The sequence below is a fragment of the Pseudoliparis swirei genome, chromosome 4, assembly GCF_029220125.1.
Source record: "Pseudoliparis swirei isolate HS2019 ecotype Mariana Trench chromosome 4, NWPU_hadal_v1, whole genome shotgun sequence".
Lineage (NCBI taxonomy): Eukaryota > Metazoa > Chordata > Actinopteri > Perciformes > Liparidae > Pseudoliparis > Pseudoliparis swirei.
The window spans coordinates 34,342,964-34,368,227 of NC_079391.1; the positions used below are offsets into that span (position 1 = coordinate 34,342,964).

The 25,264-nt window shown below is 50.0% G+C and overlaps 1 protein-coding gene across 1 annotated transcript in view; it reads left to right on the forward strand.

The window, feature by feature from the left end:
• LOC130193255 (intermembrane lipid transfer protein VPS13C-like) overlaps positions 1-25,264 on the forward strand; it is a 94,454-nt gene that overhangs the window by 29,589 nt on the left and 39,601 nt on the right. Inside the window, exons 25-35 of the mRNA XM_056413704.1 lie at positions 14,456-14,611; positions 14,685-14,810; positions 15,350-15,483; positions 15,560-15,686; positions 15,959-16,194; positions 17,845-17,974; positions 18,066-18,206; positions 18,280-18,361; positions 18,465-18,534; positions 18,663-18,774; positions 21,821-21,934. Of these exons, the coding sequence (XP_056269679.1) occupies positions 14,456-14,611; positions 14,685-14,810; positions 15,350-15,483; positions 15,560-15,686; positions 15,959-16,194; positions 17,845-17,974; positions 18,066-18,206; positions 18,280-18,361; positions 18,465-18,534; positions 18,663-18,774; positions 21,821-21,934 (1,428 nt within the window). The remainder of the gene's footprint in view (positions 1-14,455; positions 14,612-14,684; positions 14,811-15,349; positions 15,484-15,559; positions 15,687-15,958; positions 16,195-17,844; positions 17,975-18,065; positions 18,207-18,279; positions 18,362-18,464; positions 18,535-18,662; positions 18,775-21,820; positions 21,935-25,264) is intronic.

Below are 25,264 nucleotides of genomic sequence, written 5' to 3' on the forward strand. Positions count from 1 at the left end.
GACGTGGTCTCCCGTGGTCTCACGTGGTCTCACAGGGTCTCACGTGGTCTCACAGGGTCTCACAGGGTCTCACGTGGTCTCACAGGGTCTCACAGGGTCTCACGTGGTCTCACGTGGTCTCACGTGGTCTCACAGGGTCTCACGTGGTCTCACGTGGTCTCACGTGGTCTGACGTGGTCTCACGTGGTCTCACGTGGTCTCACGTGGTCTCACGTGGTCTCACGTGGTCTCACGTGGTCTGACGTGGTCTCACGTGGTCTCACGTGGTCTCACAGGGTCTCACGTGGTCTCACGTGGTCTCACGTGGTCTCACGTGGTCTCACGTGGTCTGACGTGGTCTCACAGGGTCTCACGTGGTCTCACAGGGTCTCACGTGGTCTCACGTGGTCTCACGTGGTCTGACGTGGTCTCACGTGGTCTCACGTGGTCTCACGTGGTCTCACGTGGTCTCACGTGGTCTCACGTGGTCTCACGTGGTCTCACGTGGTCTGACGTGGTCTCACGTGGTCTCACGTGGTCTCACGTGGTCTCACGTGGTCTCACGTGGTCTCACAGGGTCTCACGTGGTCTCACGTGGTCTCACGTGGTCTGACGTGGTCTCCCGTGGTCTCACGTGGTCTGACGTGGTCTCACGTGGTCTCACGTGGTCTCCCGTGGTCTCACGTGGTCTCACGTGGTCTGACGTGGTCTCACGTGGTCTGACGTGGTCTCACGTGGTCTCACGTGGTCTCACGTGGTCTCACGTGGTCTCACGGTTCGACGTGGTCTCCGTGGTCTCACGTGGTCTCACGTGGTCTCCCCTGGTCTCACGAGGTCTCACGTGGTCTGACGTGGTCTCACAGGGTCTCACGTGGTCTCACGTGGTCTGACGTGGTCTCACGTGGTCTGACGTGGTCTCACGTGGTCTGACGTGGTCTCACGTGGTCTGACGTGGTCTCACGTGGTCTAGGGTCTCACGTGGTCTCACGTGGTCTCACAGGGTCTCACGTGGTCTCACGTGGTCTCACGTGGTCTCACGTGGTCTCACGTGGTCTGACGTGGTCTCACGTGGTCTGACGTGGTCTCACGTGGTCTGACGTGGTCTCACGTGGTCTCACGTGGTCTCACGTGGTCTCACAGGGTCTCACGTGGTCTGACGTGGTCTCACGTGGTCTGACGTGGTCTCACGTGGTCTCACGTGGTCTCACGTGGTCTCACAGGGTCTCACGTGGTCTCACGTGGTCTGACGTGGTCTCACGTGGTCTGACGTGGTCTCACGTGGTCTCACAGGGTCTCACGTGGTCTCACAGGGTCTCACGTGGTCTCACGTGGTCTCACGTGGTCTCACGTGGTCTCACGTGGTCTCCCGTGGTCTCACGTGGTCTCACGTGGTCTGACGTGGTCTCACAGGGTCTCACGTGGTCTCACAGGGTCTCACGTGGTCTCACGTGGTCTGACGTGGTCTCACGTGGTCTGACGTGGTCTCACGTGGTCTGACGTGGTCTCACGTGGTCTCACGTGGTCTCCTGTGGTCTCACGTGGTCTCACAGGGTCTCACGTGGTCTCACGTGGTCTCACGTGGTCTCACGTGGTCTCCCGTGGTCTCACGTGGTCTCACGTGGTCTCACGTGGTCTCACGTGGTCTCACAGGGTCTCACGTGGTCTCACGTGGTCTGACGTGGTCTCACGTGGTCTCACGTTGTCTCCCGTGGTCTCACAGGGTCTCACGTGGTCTCACGTGGTCTCACGTGGTCTCACAGGGTCTCACGTGGTCTCACGTGGTCTCACGTGGTCTCACGTGGTCTCACGTGGTCTCACAGGTCTCGTGGTCTCACAGGGTCTCACGTGGTCTCACGTGGTCTGACGTGGTCTCACGTGGTCTCACGTGGTCTCACGTGGTCTGACGTGGTCTCACAGGGTCTCACGTGGTCTCACAGGGTCTCACGTGGTCTCACGTGGTCTCACGTGGTCTCACGTGGTCTCACGTGGTCTCACAGGGTCTCACGTGGTCTCACGTGGTCTCACGTGGTCTCACGTGGTCTCACAGGGTCTCACGTGGTCTCACAGGGTCTCACGTGGTCTCACGTGGTCTGACGTGGTCTCACGTGGTCTCACGTGGTCTGACGTGGTCTCCCGTGGTCTGACGTGGTCTCACGTGGTCTGACGCGGGTCTCACGTGGTCTGGACGTGGTCTCACGGGTCTGACGTGGTCTCACGTGGTCTCACGTGGTCTCACGTGGCCTCCCGTGGTCTCACGTGGTCTCCCGTGGTCTCACGTGGTCTGGGTCTCGGGTCTGACGTGGTCTCCCGTGGTCTCACGTGGTCTGACGTGGTCTCCCGTGGTCTGACGTGGTCTCACAGGGTCTCACGTGGTCTCACGTGGTCTCACGTGGTCTGACGTGGTCTCACGGGTCTCACGTGGTCTCACAGGTCTCACGTGGTCTCACGGGTCTCACGTGGTCTCACGTGGTCTGACGTGGTCTCACGTGGTCTCCCGTGGTCTGACGTGGTCTCACAGGGTCTCACGTGGTCTCACGTGGTCTCACGTGGTCTCACGTGGTCTGACGTGGTCTCACGTGGTCTCACGTGGTCTCACGTGGTCTGACGTGGTCTCACGTGGTCTGACGTGGTCTCACGTGGTCTGACGTGGTCTCACGTGGTCTCCTGTGGTCTCACGTGGTCTCACAGGGTCTCACGTGGTCTCACGTGGTCTCCTGTGGTCTCCCGTGGTCTCACGTGGTCTCACGTGGTCTCACGTGGTCTGACGTGGTCTCACGTGGTCTCACGTGGTCTCCCGTGGTCTCACGTGGTCTCACGTGGTCTCACGTGGTCTCACGTGGTCTCACAGGGTCTCACGTGGTCTCACAGGGTCTGACGTGGTCTCACGTGGTCTCACGTTGTCTCCCGTGGTCTCACAGGGTCTCACGTGGTCTCACAGGGTCTCACGTGGTCTCACGTGGTCTCACGTGGTCTCACGTGGTCTGACGTGGTCTCACGTGGTCTCACGTGGTCTCACAGGGTCTCACGTGGTCTCACGTGGTCTCACGTGGTCTCACGTGGTCTCACGTGGTCTCACGTGGTCTGACGTGGTCTCACGTGGTCTCACGTGGTCTGACGTGGTCTCACGTGGTCTCACGTGGTCTCACGTGGTCTCACGTGGTCTCACGTGGTCTCACGTGGTCTCACGTGGTCTCACGTGGTCTCACGTGGTCTCACGTGGTCTCACGTGGTCTCCGTGGTCTCACGTGGGTCTCCGTGGTCTCACGTGGTCTCACGTGGTCTCACGTGGTCTCCTGTGGTCTCACGGGGTCTCACGTGGTCTCACGTGGTCTCACGTGGTCTCACGGGGTCTCACGGGGTCTCACGTGGTCTCACGGGGTCTCACGTGGTCTCACGTGGTCTCACGTGGTCTGACGTGGTCTCACGTGGTCTCCCGTGGTCTCACGTGGTCTCACGTGGTCTGACGTGGTCTCACGTGGTCTCACGTGGTCTCACAGGGTCTCACGTGGTCTCACGTGGTCTGACGTGGTCTCACGTGGTCTCACGTGGTCTCACGTCGGGTCTCACGTGGTCTCACGTGGTCTCACGTGGTCTCACGGGTCTGACGTGGTCTGACGTGGGTCTCACGTGGTCTCCGTGGTCTCACGTGGTCTCACGGGTCTCACGTGGTCTCACGTGGTCTCACGTGGTCTCACGTGGTCTCACGTGGTCTCACGTGGTCTCACGTGGTCTCACGTGGTCTCACGTGGTCTCACGTGGTCTCACGTGGTCTCACGTGGTCTCACGTGGTCTCACGCGGGTCTCACGTGGTCTCACGTGGTCTCACGTGGTCTCACGTGGTCTCACGTGGTCTCACAGGGTCTCACGTGGTCTCACGTGGTCTCCTGTGGTCTCCCGTGGTCTCACGTGGTCTCACGTGGTCTCACGTGGTCTCACGTGGTCTCACGTGGTCTCACGTGGTCTCACGTGGTCTGACGTGGTCTCACGTGGTCTCACGTGGTCTCACGTGGTCTCACGTGGTCTCACGTGGTCTCACGTGGTCTGACGTGGTCTCACGTGGTCTCACGTGGTCTCCCGTGGTCTCACGTGGTCTCACGTGGTCTGACGTGGTCTCACGTGGTCTCACGTGGTCTCACGTGGTCTCACAGGGTCTCACGTGGTCTCACGTGGTCTCACGTGGCCTCACGTGGTCTGACGTGGTCTCACGTGGTCTCACGTGGTCTCCCGTGGTCTCCCGTGGTCTCACGTGGTCTCACGTGGTCTCACGTGGTCTCACGTGGTCTCTCGCGGGTCTCACGTGGTTCACGTGGTCTCGTGGTCTCACGTGGTCTCGTGGCGTGTCCCGCTGGTCTCACGTGGCCGCCGTGGTCGACACGGCGCCTGGAGGCACGGAGCTTCCGAGTTCCCCTGTGGCGCTCGACTCATCATGCTGGACCGCTGGACCTGACCCACGCCACGCGGGCCGCTGTCGTGCTGCCGCCTCCCCGTTCCTGGTCTGTTGTTGGACACCGACGGGTCGCTGGAGTTACCAGCATCACTGGACACCACATGTTGGACACCACATACATGTTGGCCATGTTGACACCACATACATGTTGTACACCACATGTTGGGACACCACATACATGTTTGGACATACATGTTGACACCACATACATGTTGTACACCACATACATGTTGGCCACATAACGTTCACCTACATGTTGGACACCATACATGTTGGACACTACATACATGTTGGACAACATACATGTTGGACACTACATGTTGTACACCACATACATGTTGGACACCACATACATGTTGGACACCACATACATGTTGACACCACATACATGTTGGACACCACACATGTTGTACACCACATACATGTTGGACACCACATACATGTTGTACACCATTACACCACATACATGTTGGACACCACATACATGTTGGACACCACATACATGTTGGACACATACATGTTGGACACCACATACATGTTGTACACCACATACATGTTGGACATGTTACCACATACATGTTGGACACCACATACATGTTGGACACCACATGTTGGACACCACATACATGTTGACACCACATACATGTTGGACACCACACATGTTGGACACCACATACATGTTGGACACCACATACATGTTGGACACCACATACATGTTGACACCACATACATGTTGGACACCACATACATGTTGTACACCACATACATGTTGTACACCACATACATGTTGGACACCACATACATGTTGTACACCACATACATGTTGGACACCACATACATGTTGGACACCACATACATGTTGTACACCACATACATGTTGGACACCACATACATGTTGTACACCACATACATGTTGGACACCACATACATGTTGTACACCACATACATGTTGGACACCACATACATGTTGGACACCACATACATGTTGGACACCACATACATGTTGGACACCACATACATGTTGTACACCACATACATGTTGGACAACATACATGTTGGACACCACATACATGTTGGACACCACATACATGTTGGACACCACATACATGTTGGACACCACATACATGTTGGACACCACATACATGTTGGACACCACATACATGTTGGACACCACATACATGTTGGACACCACATACATGTTGTACACCACATACATGTTGGACACCACATACATGTTGTACACCACATACATGTTGGACACCACATACATGTTGGACACCACATACATGTTGGACACCACATACATGTTGGACACCACATACATGTTGGACACCACATACATGTTGGACACCACATGTTGGACACCACATACATGTTGGACACCACATACATGTTGGACACCACATACATGTTGTACACCACATACATGTTGGACACATACATGTTGGACACCACATACATGTTGACACCACATACATGTTGGACACCACATACATGTTGGACACCACATACATGTTGGACACCACATACATGTTGGACACCACATACATGTTGGACACCACATACATGTTGACACCACATACATGTTGGACACCACATACATGTTGACACCACATACATGTTGGACACCACATACATGTTGACACCACATACATGTTGGACACCACATACATGTTGACACCACATACATGTTGGACACCACATACATGTTGGACACCACATACATGTTGGACACCATACATGTTGTACACACATACATGTTGGACACCACATACATGTTGGACACCACATACATGTTGGACACCACATACATGTTGGACACCACATACATGTTGGACACCACATACATGTTGGACACCACATACATGTTGGACACCACATACATGTTGGACACCACATACATGTTGTACACCACATACATGTTGGACACCACATACATGTTGGACACCACATACATGTTGGACACCACATACATGTTGGACACCACATACATGTTGTACACCACATACATGTTGGACACCACATACATGTTGGACACCACATACATGTTGGACACCACATACATGTTGGACACCACATACATGTTGGACACCACATACATGTTGGACACCACATACATGTTGGACACCACATACATGTTGGACACCACATACATGTTGTACACCACATACATGTTGGACACCACATACATGTTGGACACCACATACATGTTGGACACCACATACATGTTGGACACCACATACATGTTGGACACCACATACATGTTGGACACCACATACATGTTGGACACCACATACATGTTGGACACAACATGTTGACACCACATACATGTTGGACACCACATACATGTTGTACACCACATACATGTTGGACACCACATACATGTTGGACACCACATACATGTTGTACACCACATGTTGGACACCACATACATGTTGGACACCACATACATGTTGGACACCACATACATGTTGGACACAACATACATGTTGGACACAACATACATGTTGGACACCACATACATGTTGGACACCACATACATGTTGGACAACATACATGTTGGACACCACATACATGTTGGACACCACATACATGTTGGACACAACATACATGTTGGACACCACATACATGTTGGACACCACATACATGTTGGACACCACATACATGTTGTACACCACATACATGTTGGACACCACATACATGTTGGACACCACATACATGTTGTACACCACATACATGTTGGACACCACATACATGTCGGACACAACATACATGTTGGACACCACATACATGTTGGACACCACATACATGTTGGACACAACATACATGTTGGACACCACATACATGTTGGACACCACATACATGTTGGACACCACATACATGTTGGACACAACATACATGTTGGACACCACATACATGTTGACCACCACATACATGTTGGACACCACATACATGTTGGACACCACATACATGTTGGACACCACATACATGTTGGACACCACATACATGTTGGACACCACATACATGTTGGACAACATACATGTTGGACACCACATACATGTTGTACACCACATACATGTTGGACACCACATACATGTTGTACACCACATACATGTTGGACACCACATACATGTTGGACACCACATACATGTTGGACACCACATACATGTTGGACACCACATACATGTTGGACACCACATACATGTTGGACACCACATACATGTTGGACACCACATACATGTTGGACACCACATACATGTTGTACACCACATACATGTTGGACACCACATACATGTTGTACACCACATACATGTTGGACACCACATACATGTTGGACACCACATACATGTTGGACAACATACATGTTGGACACCACATACATGTTGGACACCACATACATGTTGGACACCACATACATGTTGGACATTACATACATGTTGGACACCACATACATGTTGGACACCACATACATGTTGGACACCACATACATGTTGGACACCACATACATGTTGGACACCACATACATGTTGGACACCACATACATGTTGGACACCACATACATGTTGGACACCACATACATGTTGTACACCACATACATGTTGGACACCACATACATGTTGGACACCACATACATGTTGGACACCACATACATGTTGGACACCACATACATGTTGTACACCACATACATGTTGGACACCACATACATGTTGGACACCACATACATGTTGGACACCACATACATGTTGGACACCACATACATGTTGGACACCACATACATGTTGGACACCACATACATGTTGGACACCACATACATGTTGGACACCACATACATGTTGTACACCACATACATGTTGTACACCACATACATGTTGGACACCACATACATGTTGGACACCACATACATGTTGGACACCACATACATGTTGTACACCACATACATGTTGGACACCACATACATGTTGTACACCACATACATGTTGGACACCACATACATGTTGTACACCACATACATGTTGGACACCACATACATGTTGGACACCACATACATGTTGGACACCACATACATGTTGGACACCACATACATGTTGACACCACATACATGTTGTACACCACATACATGTTGGACACCACATACATGTTGGACAACATACATGTTGGACACCACATACATGTTGGACACCACATACATGTTGGACACCACATACATGTTGGACACCACATACATGTTGGACACCACATACATGTTGTACACCACATACATGTTGGACACCACATACATGTTGGACACCACATACATGTTGGACACCACATACATGTTGTACACCACATACATGTTGGACACCACATACATGTTGGACACCACATACATGTTGGACACCACATACATGTTGGACACCACATACATGTTGGACACCACATACATGTTGGACACCACATACATGTTGGACACCACATACATGTTGGACACCACATACATGTTGGACACCACATACATGTTGGACACCACATACATGTTGGACACCACATACATGTTGTACACCACATACATGTTGTACACCACATACATGTTGGACACCACATACATGTTGGACACCACATACATGTTGGACACCACATACATGTTGGACACCACATACATGTTGGACACCACATACATGTTGGACACCACATACATGTTGGACACCACATACATGTTGGACACCACATACATGTTGGACACCACATACATGTTGGACACCACATACATGTTGTACACCACATACATGTTGGACACCACATACATGTTGGACACCACATACATGTTGGACACCACATACATGTTGGACACCACATACATGTTGGACACCACATACATGTTGGACACCACATACATGTTGGACACCACATACATGTTGGACACCACATACATGTTGGACACCACATACATGTTGGACACCACATACATGTTGGACACCACATACATGTTGTACACCACATACATGTTGGACACCACATACATGTTGACACCACATACATGTTGGACACCACATACATGTTGGACACCACATCCATGTTGGACACCACATACATGTTGTACACCACATACATGTTGGACAACATACATGTTGGACACCACATACATGTTGACACCACATACATGTTGGACACCACATACATGTTGTACACCACATACATGTTGGACACCACATACATGTTGGACACCACATACATGTTGGACACCACATACATGTTGGACACCACATACATGTTGGACACCACATACATGTTGTACACCACATACATGTTGTACACACCACATACATGTTGGACACCACATACATGTTGGACACCACATACATGTTGGACACCACATACATGTTGGACACCACATACATGTTGGACACCACATACATGTTGGACACCACATACATGTTGGACACCACATACATGTTGGACACAACATACATGTTGGACACAACATACATGTTGGACACCACATACATGTTGGACACCACATACATTGTGCACCACATACATGTTGGACACCACATACATGTTGGACACCACATACATGTTGGACACCACATACATGTTGGACACCACATACATGTTGGACACCACATACATGTTGGACACAACATACATGTTGGACACAACATACATGTTGGACACCACATACATGTTGGACACCATACATGTTGGACACCACATACATGTTGGACACCACATACATGTTGTACACCACATACATGTTGGACACCACATACATGTTGGACACCACATACATGTTGGACACCACATACATGTTGTACACCACATACATGTTGGACACCACATACATGTTGGACACCACATACATGTTGGACACCACATACATGTTGGACACCACATACATGTTGGACACCACATACATGTTGGACACCACATACATGTTGGACACCACATACATGTTGGACACCACATACATGTTGGACACCACATACATGTTGGACACCACATACATGTTGTACACCACATACATGTTGGACACCACATACATGTTGTACACCACATACATGTTGGACACCACATACATGTTGGACACCACATACATGTTGGACACCACATACATGTTGGACACCACATACATGTTGTACACCACATACATGTTGGACACCACATACATGTTGGACACCACATACATGTTGTACACCACATACATGTTGGACACCACATACATGTTGTACACCACATACATGTTGTACACCACATACATGTTGGACACCACATACATGTTGGACACCACATACATGTTGGACACCACATACATGTTGGACACCACATACATGTTGGACACCACATACATGTTGTACACCACATACATGTTGGACACCACATACATGTTGGACACCACATACATGTTGGACACCACATACATGTTGGACAACATACATGTTGGACACCACATACATGTTGGACACCACATACATGTTGGACACCACATACATGTTGGACACCACATACATGTTGGACACCACATACATGTTGGACACCACATACATGTTGTACACCACATACATGTTGGACACCACACACATGTTGGACAACATACATGTTGGACACCACATACATGTTGGACACCACATACATGTTGGACACCACATACATGTTGGACACCACATACATGTTGTACACCACATACATGTTGGACACCACATACATGTTGGACACCACATGTTGTACACCACATACATGTTGGACACCACATACATGTTGGACACCACATACATGTTGGACACCACATACATGTTGAACAACATACATGTTGGACACCACATACATGTTGGACACCACATACATGTTGGACACCACATACATGTTGGACACCACATACATGTTGGACACCACATACATGTTGTACACCACATACATGTTGGACACCACATACATGTTGGACACCACATACATGTTGTACACCACATACATGTTGGACACCACATACATGTTGGACACCACATACATGTTGTACACCACATACATGTTGGACACCACATACATGTTGGACACCACATACATGTTGGACACCACATACATGTTGGACAACATACATGTTGTACACCACATACATGTTGGACACCACATACATGTTGGACACCACATACATGTTGACACCACATACATGTTGGACACCATACATGTTGGACACCACATACATGTTGTACACCACATACATGTTGGACACCACATACATGTTGTACACCACATACATGTTGGACACCACATACATGTTGGACACCACATACATGTTGGACACCACATACATGTTGACACCACATACATGTTGGACACCACATACATGTTGTACACCACATACATGTTGGACACCACATACATGTTGACACCACATACATGTTGGACACCACATACATGTTGGACACCACATACATGTTGGACACCACATACATGTTGGACACCACATACATGTTGTACACCACATACATGTTGGACACCACATACATGTTGGACACCACATACATGTTGGACACCACATACATGTTGGACACCACATACATGTTGGACACCACATACATGTTGGACACCACATACATGTTGGACACCACATACATACATGTTGGACACCACATACATGTTGGACACCACATACATGTTGGACACCACATACATGTTGGACACCACATACATGTTGGACACCACATACATGTTGGACACCACATACATGTTGCACCACATACATGCTGGACACCACATACATGTTGGACACCACATACATGTTGACACCACATACATGTTGGACACCACATACATGTTGTACACACATACATGTTGGACAACATACATGTTGGACACCACATACATGTTGGACACCACATACATGTTGGACACAACATACATGTTGGACACCACATACATGTTGGACACCACATACATGTTGGACAACATACATGTTGGACACCACATACATGTTGTACACCACATACATGTTGGACACCACATACATGTTGGACACCACATACATGTTGGACACAACATACATGTTGGACACCACATACATGTTGACACATACATGTTGGACACCACATACATGTTGGACACCACATACATGTTGACACCACATACATGTTGACACCACATACATGTTGGACACCACATACATGTTGGACACCACATACATGTTGGACACCACATACATGTTGGACACCACATACATGTTGGACACCACATGTTGGACACCACATACATGTTGGACACCACATACATGTTGGACACCACATACATGTTGGACACCACATACATGTTGGACACCACATACATGTTGGACACCACATACATGTTGGACAACATACATGTTGTACACCACATACATGTTGGACACCACATACATGTTGGACACCACATACATGTTGGACACCACATACATGTTGGACAACATACATGTTGGACACCACATACATGTTGTACACCACATACATGTTGGACACCACATACATGTTGGACACCACATACATGTTGGACACCACATACATGTTGGACACCACATACATGTTGGACAACATACATGTTGGACACCACATACATGTTGGACACCACATACATGTTGGACACCACATACATGTTGGACACCACATACATGTTGGACACCACATACATGTTGTACACCACATACATGTTGTACACCACATACATGTTGGACACCACATACATGTTGGACACCACATACATGTTGTACACCACATACATGTTGGACACCACATACATGTTGTACACCACATACATGTTGGACACCACATACATGTTGGACACCACATACATGTTGGACACCACATACATGTTGGACAACATACATGTTGGACAACATACATGTTGGACACCACATACATGTTGGACACCACATACATGTTGTACACCACATACATGTTGGACACCACATACATGTTGTACACCACATACATGTTGGACACCACATACATGTTGGACACCACATGTTGTACACCACATACATGTTGGACACCACATGTTGTACACCACATACATGTTGGACACCACATACATGTTGTACACCACATGTTGGACACCACATACATGTTGGACACCACATACATGTTGGACACCACATACATGTTGGACACCACATACATGTTGGACACCACATGTTGGACACCACATACATGTTGTACACCACATACATGTTGGACACCACATACATGTTGGACACCACATACATGTTGGACACCACATACATGTTGTACACCACATACATGTTGGACACCACATACATGTTGGACACCACATACATGTTGGACACCACATACATGTTGGACACCACATACATGTTGGACACCACATACATGTTGGACACCACATACATGTTGGACACCACATACATGTTGGACACCACATACATGTTGGACACCACATACATGTTGGACACCACATACATGTTGGACACCACATACATGTTGGACACCACATACATGTTGGACACCACATACATGTTGGACACCACATACATGTTGGACACCACATACATGTTGGACACCACATACATGTTGGACACCACATACATGTTGGACACCACATACATGTTGGACACCACATACATGTTGGACACCACATACATGTTGGACACCACATACATGTTGGACACCACATACATGTTGGACACCACATACATGTTGGACACCACATACATGTTGGACACCACATACATGTTGGACACCACATACATGTTGGACACCACATACATGTTGGACACCACATACATGTTGTACACCACATACATGTTGGACACCACATACATGTTGTACACCACATACATGTCGTACACCACATACATGTCGGACACCACATTCATGTCCTACACCACATACATGTCGGACACCACATACATGTCGGACACCACATACATGTCGGACACCACATACATGTCGGACACCACATACATGTCGGACACCACATACATGTTGTACACACAACATGTATGTTGTACACACAACATGTATGTTGGACATAACATGTATGTTGTGTGTATTCCCTGTTGCTGCGGTCCAGGTGGGCGTGGCCATCCGGCTGAGCAGCTCCAGCCTCACGCGGGTCGTCACCTTCAGTCCGTTCTTCACGCTGGTCAACAGGTCGTCCTACGAGCTGGAGGTCGGCGAGGTCACCGGCCCGGCCGCCACCAGGTGGCACTACGTCTCCTCCTCCGAGGTCTGTGAGCGCACCGGGGGGGGGCGGGGGGGGGGGCTGGCCTCTGAGTAACTCTGCTGTTGTTGTGTTGCAGTGTCTTCCTCTGTGGCCGGACGACATCGCGGGGAAGTTGTGCGTCCGGGTGGTCGGATCTGAATCCACCTCCAAGTTCTTCTTCTTCAACCGGCAGGACAACGGCACCCTGCTGAGCCTCGCCCAGGTCGGTGCTCGACCAATCACAGCCTCCCATTCCACTCCGAGGGCGCCGCACATTTCAGAACTTTTTACTGTGTGTCTCTGTGTGTGTGTCTCTGTGTGTGTGTGTGTGTGTGTGTGTCTCTGTGTGTGTGTGTCTCTGTGTGTGTGTGTGTGTGTGTCTCTGTGTGTGTGTGTGTGTGTGTCTCTGTGTGTGTGTGTGTGTGTGTCTGTGTGTGTGTCTCTGTGTGTGTGTGTCTCTGTGTGTGTGTGTGTGTGTGTCTCTGTGTGTGTGTGTCTCTGTGTGTGTGTGTGTGTGTGTGTGTGTGTGTCTCTGTGTGTGTGTGTGTGTGTGTGTGTGTCTCTGTGTGTGTGTGTGTGTGTGTGTGTGTGTGTGTGTGTGTGTGTGTGTGTGTGTGTGTGTGTGTGTCTGTGTGTGTGTGTGTCTGTGTGTGTGTGTGTCTGTGTGTGTGTGTCTCTGTGTGTGTGTGTGTGTGTGTGTGTGTGTCTGTGTGTGTGTCTCTGTGTGTGTGTGTGTGTGTGTGTGTGTGTGTGTGTGTGCAGTGTGGGGGCCTCATCGTAGACGTCAACATGTCCGATGTCTCCACCGCCGTCGGCTTCTCTGACTACTACGAGGGAGCAGCTCCGGCTCTGCTGCTCAACCACACGCCCTGGGTCAGCATCGGCTACCGGCAGAGGTCAGAGGTCAACACACACACACACGTGGATCAGATCCAGCCCCGTGTGGCCAGACAGTGAATCTCTCGTTCCCAGCGGCTCGGCGGCGGCTCGCGAGCTGAAGCCCGGCGAGGCTCGGCGGTTCTTGTGGGATGACCCGGCCGGCGTCCGGAAGCTCAGCTGGAGCTGCGAGGAACACGGTGGAGAACTGGACCTGCTGAAGGTCTGACCCACGGGCCGAGGCCCGGAGAGACCCGCACACACCTGGGCTGCACAGCACACATCCAAATATGAGTTTCCTTTTAAAATACGATCTTAGGTTGTTTTCCTCCTGAAGACAACAAGTAAACAAATAGATGAATGTCAACAAACAACGAAAGACTCATTGACACCAAGTTAGCATCACAACCAATAGTTCTCTAAACTCATGTAAGTGGTTTGGTGCGTGGTCCCCATAACGACAGTTAAACGAGCCGAGTGTGTGTGTCTGGTCAGGATGGCGTGGGCCAGTTCTCCTCCGGCAGCCTGGCTCAGGTGCACTGGGTCTCCTTCCTGGACGGGCGCCAGCGGGTGCTGCTGTTCACCGAGGACGTCGCCGTGGTGACGAAGGCCCGGCAGGCCGAGGAGCTGGAGCAGTTCCAACAGGAAGTCAAGGTGTCGCTGCAGAGCCTCGGGCTGTCGCTCGTCAACAACGCCAACCGGCAGGAGATCGCTTACATCGGCATCACCAGGTAGACCCTCCAGCAGGTAGACCCTCCAGCAGATAGACCCTCCAGCAGGTGGCCCCTCCAGCAGGTAGACCCTCCAGCAGGTGGCCCCTCCAGCAGGTGGCCCCTCCAGCAGGTAGATCCTCCAGCAGGTAGACCCTCCAGCAGGTAGACCCTCCAGCAGGTAGACCCTCCAGCAGGTAGACCCTCCAGCAGGTGGCCCCTCCAGCAGGTAGACCCTCCAGCAGGTAGACCCTCCAGCAGGTGGCCCCTCCAGCAGGTAGACCCTCCAGCAGGTAGACCCTCCAGCAGGTAGACCCTCCAGCAGGTAGACCCTCCAGCAGGTAGACCCTCCAGCAGATAGACCCTCCAGCAGGTGGCCCCTCCAGCAGGTAGACCCTCCAGCAGGTGGCCCCTCCAGCAGGTAGATCCTCCAGCAGGTGGCCCCTCCAGCAGGTGGCCCCTCCAGCAGGTAGACCCTCCAGCAGGTAGACCCTCCAGCAGGTGGCCCCTCCAGCAGGTGGCCCCTCCAGCAGGTAGACCCTCCAGCAGGTGGCCCCTCCAGCAGGTAGACCCTCCAGCAGGTGGCCCCTCCAGCAGGTGGCCCCTCCAGCAGGTAGACCCTCCAGCAGGTGGCCCCTCCAGCAGGTGGCCCCTCCAGCAGGTAGACCCTCCAGCAGGTGGCCCCTCCAGCAGGTGGCCCCTCCAGCAGGTAGACCCTCCAGCAGGTAGACCCTCCAGCAGGTGGCCCCTCCAGCAGGTAGACCCTCCAGCAGGTAGACCCTCCAGCAGGTGGCCCCTCCAGCAGGTAGACCCTCCAGCAGGTGGCCCCTCCAGCAGGTAGACCCTCCAGCAGGTGGCCCCTCCAGCAGCTGGCCCCTCCAGCAGGTGGCCCCTCCATCAGGTAGACCCTCCAGCAGGTGGCCCCTCCAGCAGGTAGACCCTCCAGCAGGTAGACCCTCCAGCAGGTAGACCCTCCAGCAGGTGGCCCCTCCAGCAGGTAGACCCTCCAGCAGGTGGCCCCTCCAGCAGGTAGACCCTCCAGCAGGTAGACCCTCCAGCAGGTAGACCCTCCAGCAGGTGGCCCCTCCAGCAGGTAGACCCTCCAGCAGGTAGACCCTCCAGCAGGTGGCCCCTCCAGCAGGTAGACCCTCCAGCAGGTAGACCCTCCAGCAGGTGGCCCTCCAGCAGGTAGACCCTCCAGCAGGTGGCCCTCCAGCAGGTGGCCCTCCAGCAGGTAGACCCTCCAGCAGGTGGCCCCTCCAGCAGGTAGACCCTCCAGCAGGTAGACCCTCCAGCAGGTGGCCCCTCCAGCAGGTAGACCCTCCAGCAGGTGGCCCCTCCAGCAGGTAGACCCTCCAGCAGGTAGACCCTCCAGCAGGTGGCCCCTCCAGCAGGTAGACCCTCCAGCAGGTGGCCCTCCAGCAGGTGGCCTCCAGCAGGTAGACCTCCAGCAGGTGGCCCTCCAGCAGGTGGCCCTCCAGCAGGTAGACCCTCCAGCAGGTGGCCCCTCCAGCAGGTGGCCCCTCCAGCAGGTAGACCCTCCAGCAGGTGGCCCCTCCAGCAGGTAGACCCTCCAGCAGGTGGCCCCTCCAGCAGGTGGCCCCTCCAGCAGGTAGACCCTCCAGCAGGTGGCCCCTCCAGCAGGTGGCCCCTGATGAAGACTCTCCTCAGCTCCGGCGTGGTGTGGGAGATGAAGCCGAGGAGCCGCTGGAAGCCGCTGAGCCAGAAGAGCATCAACCAGCTGGAGAAGACGTTCCAGGGGCAGCAGGCCGGCTGGGTCCGGCTGGAGGGCAACCTGGAGGTCAGAGGTCAACGCACATCGACACATGCCGCCTCACGCAAAGTGGGCGTGTCCCTAGATGTTGGTCCAATGGGAGCGTGCGGTGTGGCAGGTCAACCTGGACGCGGCCGTCATGGCGATGCGGCGCCCCTTCTGCTCGCCGCTCAGGAGGAACTTCCTGTCCGGGGTCCAGGTGGAGTTCAAACAGTCGCCGCACCAGCGCAGCCTGAGGGCCCAAGTGCACTGGCTGCAGGTAAGCACACACACACACACACACACACACACACACACACACACACACACACACACTGAGCCGGTGTCTGCAGGTGGACAACCAGCTGCCAGGCGCCATCTTCCCCATCGTCTTCCATCCGGTTCCTCCTCCCAAATCCATCGCTCTGGACTCCGGTTAGTTCCCTCCGGTCTGTTGAGGCTCCGCCCCTTTACGGTTCCTCCTTCTCATTGGGCGAGGTGTACCTGCAGCTCTCAGACCCCCCGGTTGTCTCCACAGAGCCGAAGCCGTTCATCGACGTGTCCGTCATCACCAGGTTCAACCGGCACAGCAGCGTCATGCAGTTCAAGTGAGTCACCTGGACCAGGACCAGGACCTGGACCTGTTGGTTCCGCAGCTGGTTGGACTTTGAATCCTGTTGCCGTGACGATGCCGACGGGTTCTGGTGAAGTGCTGACGATGTTGTGTGTACTTCAGGTACTTCATGGCTCTGGTTCAGGAGATGGCGGTGAAGATCGACCAGGGGTTCCTGGGGGCCACCTTGGCTCTGTTCAGTCCAGCTGCAGACCCCCAGGCCGACAAGCAGAAGGTGGGTGGGGGGGGCGGGGCCATGGTTGGACACATCACACATTCAATTCAGTTTATTTTGTTTAGCCCAGTATCACAAATTATGAACTCCCCTCAGAGGCTTTACAGTCTGTACACATAGACATCCTGACCTTTGACCTTTGAGGTGCTCAGTGTATCCTAAACGTCCCCCAGCGGCCTATCAGCCTATAGTAGCATCTCTAGGTCTGGACCAGGTGAACCAAGCTCTCTAGTGGACTAACATGGTACTACAAGCTCTCTAGTGGGGTAACATGGTACTACAAGTTCTCTAGTGGGGTAACATGGTACTACACGCTCTCTAGTGGGGTAACATGGTACTACAAGCTCTCTAGTGGGGTAATATGGTACTACAAGCTCTCTAGTGGGGTAACATGGTACTACAAGCTCTCTAGTGGGGTAACATGGTACTACAAGCTCTCTAGTGGAGTAATATGGCACAAGCTCTCTAGTGGGGTAATATGGTACTACAAGCTCTCTAGTGGGGTAATATGGTACTACAAGCTCTCTAGTGGAGTAATATGGTACTACAAGCTCTCTAGTGGGGTAACATGGTACTACAAGCTCTCTAGTGGGGAAACATGGTACTATAAGCTCTCTAGTGGGGTAACATGGTACTACAAGCTCTCTAGTGGGGTAACATGGTACTACAAGCTCTCTAGTGGTGTAACATGGTACTACAAGCTCTCTAGTGGGGTAACATGGTACTACAAGCTCTCTAGTGGGGTAACATGGTACTATAAGCTCTCTAGTGGTGTAACATGGTACTACAAGCTCTCTAGTGGGGTAACATGGTACTACAAGCTCTCTAGTGGGGTAACATGGTACTACAAGCTCTCTAGTGGGTAACATGGTACTACAAGCTCTCTAGTGGGTAACATGGTACTACAAGCTCTCTAGTGGGGTAACATGGTACCACAAGCTCTCTAGTGGGGTAACATGGTACTACAAGCTCTCTAGTGGGTAACATGGTACTACAAGCTCTCTAGTGGGGTAACATGGTACTACAAGCTCTCTAGTGGGCAACATGGTACCACAAGCTCTCTAGTGGGGTAACATGGTACTACAAGCTCTCAAGTGGAGTAACACGGTACCACTAGCTCTCTAGTGGGGTAACAAGCCACTACAAGCTCTCTAGCGGGGTAACAAGGTACTACAAGCCTCTAGTGGGTAACATGGTACCACAAGCCTCTAGTGGGGTAACATGGTACCAAGCTCTCTAGTGGGGTAACATGGCACTACAAGCTCTCTAGTGGGGTAACATGGTACTACAAGCTCTCTAGTGGGGTAACATGGTACTACAAGCTCTCTAGTGGGTAACATGGTACTACAAGCTCTCTAGTGGGGCAACATGGTACTACAAGCTCTCTAGTGGGGCAACATGGTACTACAAGCTCTAGTGGGGCAACATGGTACCACAAGCCTCTAGTGGGGTAACATGGTACTACAAGCTCTCTAGTGGGGTAACATGGTACTACAAGCTCTCTAGTGGGGTAATATGGTACAACAAGCTCTCTAGTGGGGTAACATGGTACTACAAGCTCTCTAGTGGGCAACATGGTACTACAAGCTCTCTAGTGGGTAACATGGTACTACAAGCTCTCTAGTGGGGTAACATGGTACTACAAGCCTCTAGTGGGTAACATGGTACTACAAGCTCTCTAGTGGGGTAACATGGTACTACAAGCTCTCTAGTGGGTAACATGGTACTACAAGCTCTCTAGTGGGGTAACATGGTACTACAAGCTCTCTAGTGGGTAACATGGTACTACAAGCTCTCTAGTGGGGTAACATGGTACCACAAGCTCTCTAGTGGGTAACATGGTACCACAAGCTCTCTAGTGGGGTAACATGGTACTACAAGCTCTCTAGTGGGGTAACATGGTACCACAAGCTCTCTAGTGGGGTAACATGGTACCACAAGCTCTCTAGTGGGGTAACATGGTACCACAAGCTCTCAGTGGGGTAACATGGTACTACAAGCCTCTAGTGGGGCAACATGGTACTACAAGCTCTCTAGTGGGGTAACATGGTACCACAAGCTCTCTAGTGGGGTAACATGGTACCACAAGCTCTCTAGTGGGCAACATGGTACCACAAGCTCTCTAGTGGGGTAACATGGTACTACAAGCTCTCTAGTGGGGAAACATGGTACCAAGCCTCTAGTGGGGCAACATGGTACCACAAGCTCTCTAGTGGGGTAACATGGTACCACAAGCTCTCTAGTGGGGTAACATGGTACTACAAGCTCTCTAGTGGGGTAACATGGCACTACAAGCTATCTAGTGGGGTAACATGGTACTACAAGCCTCTAGTGGGGTAACATGGTACCACAAGCCTCTAGTGGGTAACATGGTACCACAAGCTCTCTAGTGGGGTAACATGGTACTACAAGCTCTCTAGTGGGGTAACATGGTACAAGCTCTCTAGTGGGGTAACATGGTACTACAAGCTCTCTAGTGGGGTAATATGGTACCACAAGCTCTAGTGGGGTAACATGGTACTACAAGCTCTCTAGTGGGCAACATGGTACCACAAGCTCTCTAGTGGGGTAACATGGTACTACAAGCTCTCTAGTGGGGTAACAAGATACCTCAAGCTCTCTAGTGGGGTAACATGGTACTACAAGCTCTCTAGTGGGGTAACATGGTACTACAAGCTCTCTAGTGGGGTAACATGGTACTACAAGCTCTCTAGTGGGGTAACATGGTACTACAAGCTCTAGTGGGGTAACATGGTACTACAAGCTCTCATGTGGGGCAACATGGTACTACAAGCTCTCTAGTGGGGTAACATGGTACTACAAGCTCTCTAGTGGGGTAACATGGTACTACAAGCTCTCTAGTGGGGTAACATGGTACTACAAGCTCTCTAGTGGGGTAATATGGTACTACAAGCTCTCTAGTGGGGTAATATGGTACTACACGCTCTCTAGTGGGGTAACATGGCACTACATGCTCTCTCCTGGGGCAACAGGCTGCTCTGGCCTTCTGTTTTAACACTTCTCTCCATGGGCTCTTGGTTTCCAGGAGCAGCTGCTGGATGGAGACCTCCAGCTGCTGCAGGCGGAGCTGATGGAGGCCTCACTCAGCGACCAATCAGGACTCAGCTTCTTCGAACATTTCCACATCTCGCCCATCAAGGTAAGTTCAGGGTCCCAACGTCTTCTGGGAGAAACTAACTGTTTGTCATATCTCCTGTCTCATGTCTTGTTGTGTCTCATGTCTTGTTGTGTCTCATGTCTTGTTGTGTCTCATCTCTTGTTGTGTCTCATCTCTTGTTGTGTCTCATGTCTTGTTGTGTCTCATGTCTTGTTGTGTCTCATCTCTTGTTGTGTCTCATCTCTTGTTGTGTCTCATCTCTTGTTGTCTCATGTCTTGTTGTGTCTCATCTCTTGTTGTGTCTCATCTCTTGTTGTCTCATGTCTTGTTGTGTCTCATCTCTTGTTGTGTCTCATGTCTTGTTGTGTCTCATGTCTTGTGTCTCATGTCTTGTTGTGTCTCATCTCTTGTTGTGTCTCATCTTTTGTTGTGTCTCATCTCTTGTTGTCTCATGTCTTGTTGTGTCTCATTTCTTGTTGTGTCTCATCTCTTGTTGTCTCATGTCTTGTTGTGTCTCATGTCTTGTTGTGTCTCATCTCTTGTTGTGTCTCATATCTTGTTGTGTCTCATGTCTTGTTGTCTCATGTCTTGTTGTGTCTCATCTCTTGTTGTGTCTCATCTCTTGTTGTCTCATCTCTTGTTGTCTCATGTCTTGTTGTGTCTCATCTCTTGTTGTGTCTCATCTCTTGTTGTCTCATGTCTTGTTGTGTCTCATCTCTTGTTGTCTCATCTCTTGTTGTGTCTCATGTCTTGTTGTCTCATCTCTTGTTGTGTCTCATGTCTTGTTGTGTCTCATGTCTTGTTGTCTCATGTCTTGTTGTCTCATCTCTTGTTGTGTCTCGTCTCTTGTTGTGTCTCATCTCTTGTTGTGTCTCATCTCTTGTTGTCTCATGTCTTGTTGTCTCATCTCTTGTTGTGTCTCATGTCTTGTGTCTCATGTCTTGTTGTGTCTCATGTCTTGTTGTGTCTCATGTCTTGTTGTGTCTCATCTCTTGTTGTCTCATGTCTTGTTGTGTCTCATCTCTTGTTGTCTCATCTCTTGTTGTGTCTCATCTCTTGTTGTGTCTCATGTCTTGTTGTGTCTCATCTCTTGTTGTCTCATGTCTTGTGTCTCATCTCTTGTTGTCTCATGTCTTGTTGTGTCTCATCTCTTGTTGTGTCTCATCTCTTGTTGTCTCATGTCTTGTTGTGTCTCATCTCTTGTTGTCTCATGTCTTGTTGTGTCTCATCTCTTGTTGTGTCTCATCTCTTGTTGTGTCTCATGTCTTGTTGTGTCTCATCTCTTGTGTCTCATCTCTTGTTGTCTCATGTCTTGTTGTGTCTCATCGCTTGTTGTCTCATGTCTTGTTGTGTCTCATCTCTTGTTGTGTCTCATCTCTTGTTGTCTCATGTCTTGTTGTGTCTCATCTCTTGTTGTGTCTCATCTCTTGTTGTGTCTCATGTCTTGTTGTGTCTCATCTCTTGTTGTGTCTCATGTCTTGTTGTCTCATCTCTTGTTGTCTCATGTCTTGTTGTGTCTCATCTCTTGTTGTCTCATGTCTTGTTGTCTCATCTCTTGTTGTCTCATGTCTTGTTGGCTCATGTCTTGTTGTGTCTCATGTCTTGTTGTGTCTCATGTCTTGTTGTCTCATGTCTTGTTGTGTCTCATGTCTTGTTGTGTCTCATCTCTTGTTGTCTCATGTCTTGTTGTCTCATGTCTTGTTGTCTCATGTCTTGTTGTGTCTCATGTCTTGTTGTCTCATCTCTTGTTGTCTCATGTCTTGTTGTCTCATGTCTTGTTGTGTCTCATGTCTTGTTGTGTCATGTCTTGTTGTCTCATGTCTTGTTGTGTCTCATCTCTTGTTGTCTCATCTCTTGTTGTCTCATGTCTTGTTGTGTCTCATGTCTTGTTGTGTCTCATGTCTTGTTGTGTCTCATGTCTTGTTGTCTCATCTCTTGTTGTGTCTCATGTCTTGTTGTGTCTCATGTCTTGTTGTGTCTCATCTCTTGTTGTCTCATGTCTTGTTGTCTCATGTCTTGTTGTGTCTCATCTCTTGTTGTCTCATGTCTTGTTGTGTCTCATGTCTTGTTGTCTCATGTCTTGTTGTGTCTCATCTCTTGTTGTCTCATGTCTTGTTGTGTCTCATCTCTTGTTGTCTCATGTCTTGTTGTCTCATCTCTTGTTGTCTCATGTCTTGTTGTGTCTCATGTCTTGTTGTGTCTCATGTCTTGTTGTCTCATCTCTTGTTGTCTCATGTCTTGTTGTGTCTCATGTCTTGTTGTCTCATCTCTTGTTGTCTCATGTCTTGTTGTGTCTCATGTCTTGTTGTGTCTCATCTCTTGTTGTCTCATGTCTTGTTGTGTCTCATCTCTTGTTGTGTCTCATGTCTTGTCTCATGTCTTGTTGTGTCTCATCTCTTGTTGTCTCATGTCTTGTTGTGTCTCATCTCTTGTTGTCTCATGTCTTGTTGTGTCTCATCTCTTGTTGTGTCTCATCTCTTGTTGTGTCTCATCTCTTGTTGTCTCATGTCTTGTTGTGTCTCATCTCTTGTTGTGTCTCATGTCTTGTTGTGTCTCATCTCTTGTTGTGTCTCATGTCTTGTGTCATGTCTTGTTGTGTCTCATGTATTGTTGTGTCTCATCTCTTGTTGTCTCATCTCTTGTTGTGTCATGTCTTGTTGTGTCTCATGTCTTGTTGTGTCTCATGTCTTGTTGTGTCTCATCTCTTGTTGTCTCATGTCTTTTTGTGTCTCATGTCTTGTGTCTCATGTCTTGTTGTCTCATCTCTTGTTGTCTCATGTCTTGTTGTGTCTCATCTCTTGTTGTGTCTCATCTCTTGTTATCTCATGTCTTGTTGTGTCTCATCTCTTGTTGTCTCATGTCTTGTTGTGTCTCATCTCTTGTTGTGTCTCATGTCTTGTTGTGTCTCATGTCTTGTTGTGTCTCATCTCTTGTTGTCTCATGTCTTGTTGTCTCATGTCTTGTTGTCTCATCTCTTGTTGTGTCTCATGTCTTGTTGTGTCTCATGTCTTGTTGTGTCTCATCTCTTGTTGTCTCATGTCTTGGTGTCTCATGTCTTGTTGTGTCTCATCTCTTGTTGTCTCATGTCTTGTTGTGTCTCATTTCTTGTTGTCTCATGTCTTGTTGTGTCTCATCTCTTGTTGTGTCTCATGTCTTGTTGTGTCTCATCTCTTGTTGTCTCATGTCTTGTTGTGTCTCATCTCTTGTTGTGTCTCATGTCTTGTTGTGTCTCATGTCTTGTTGTGTCTCATCTCTTGTTGTCTCATGTCTTGTTGTCTCATCTCTTGTTGTGTCTCATCTCTTGTTGTCTCATGTCTTGTTGTGTCTCATCTCTTGTTGTCTCATGTCTTGTTGTGTCTCATCTCTTGTTGT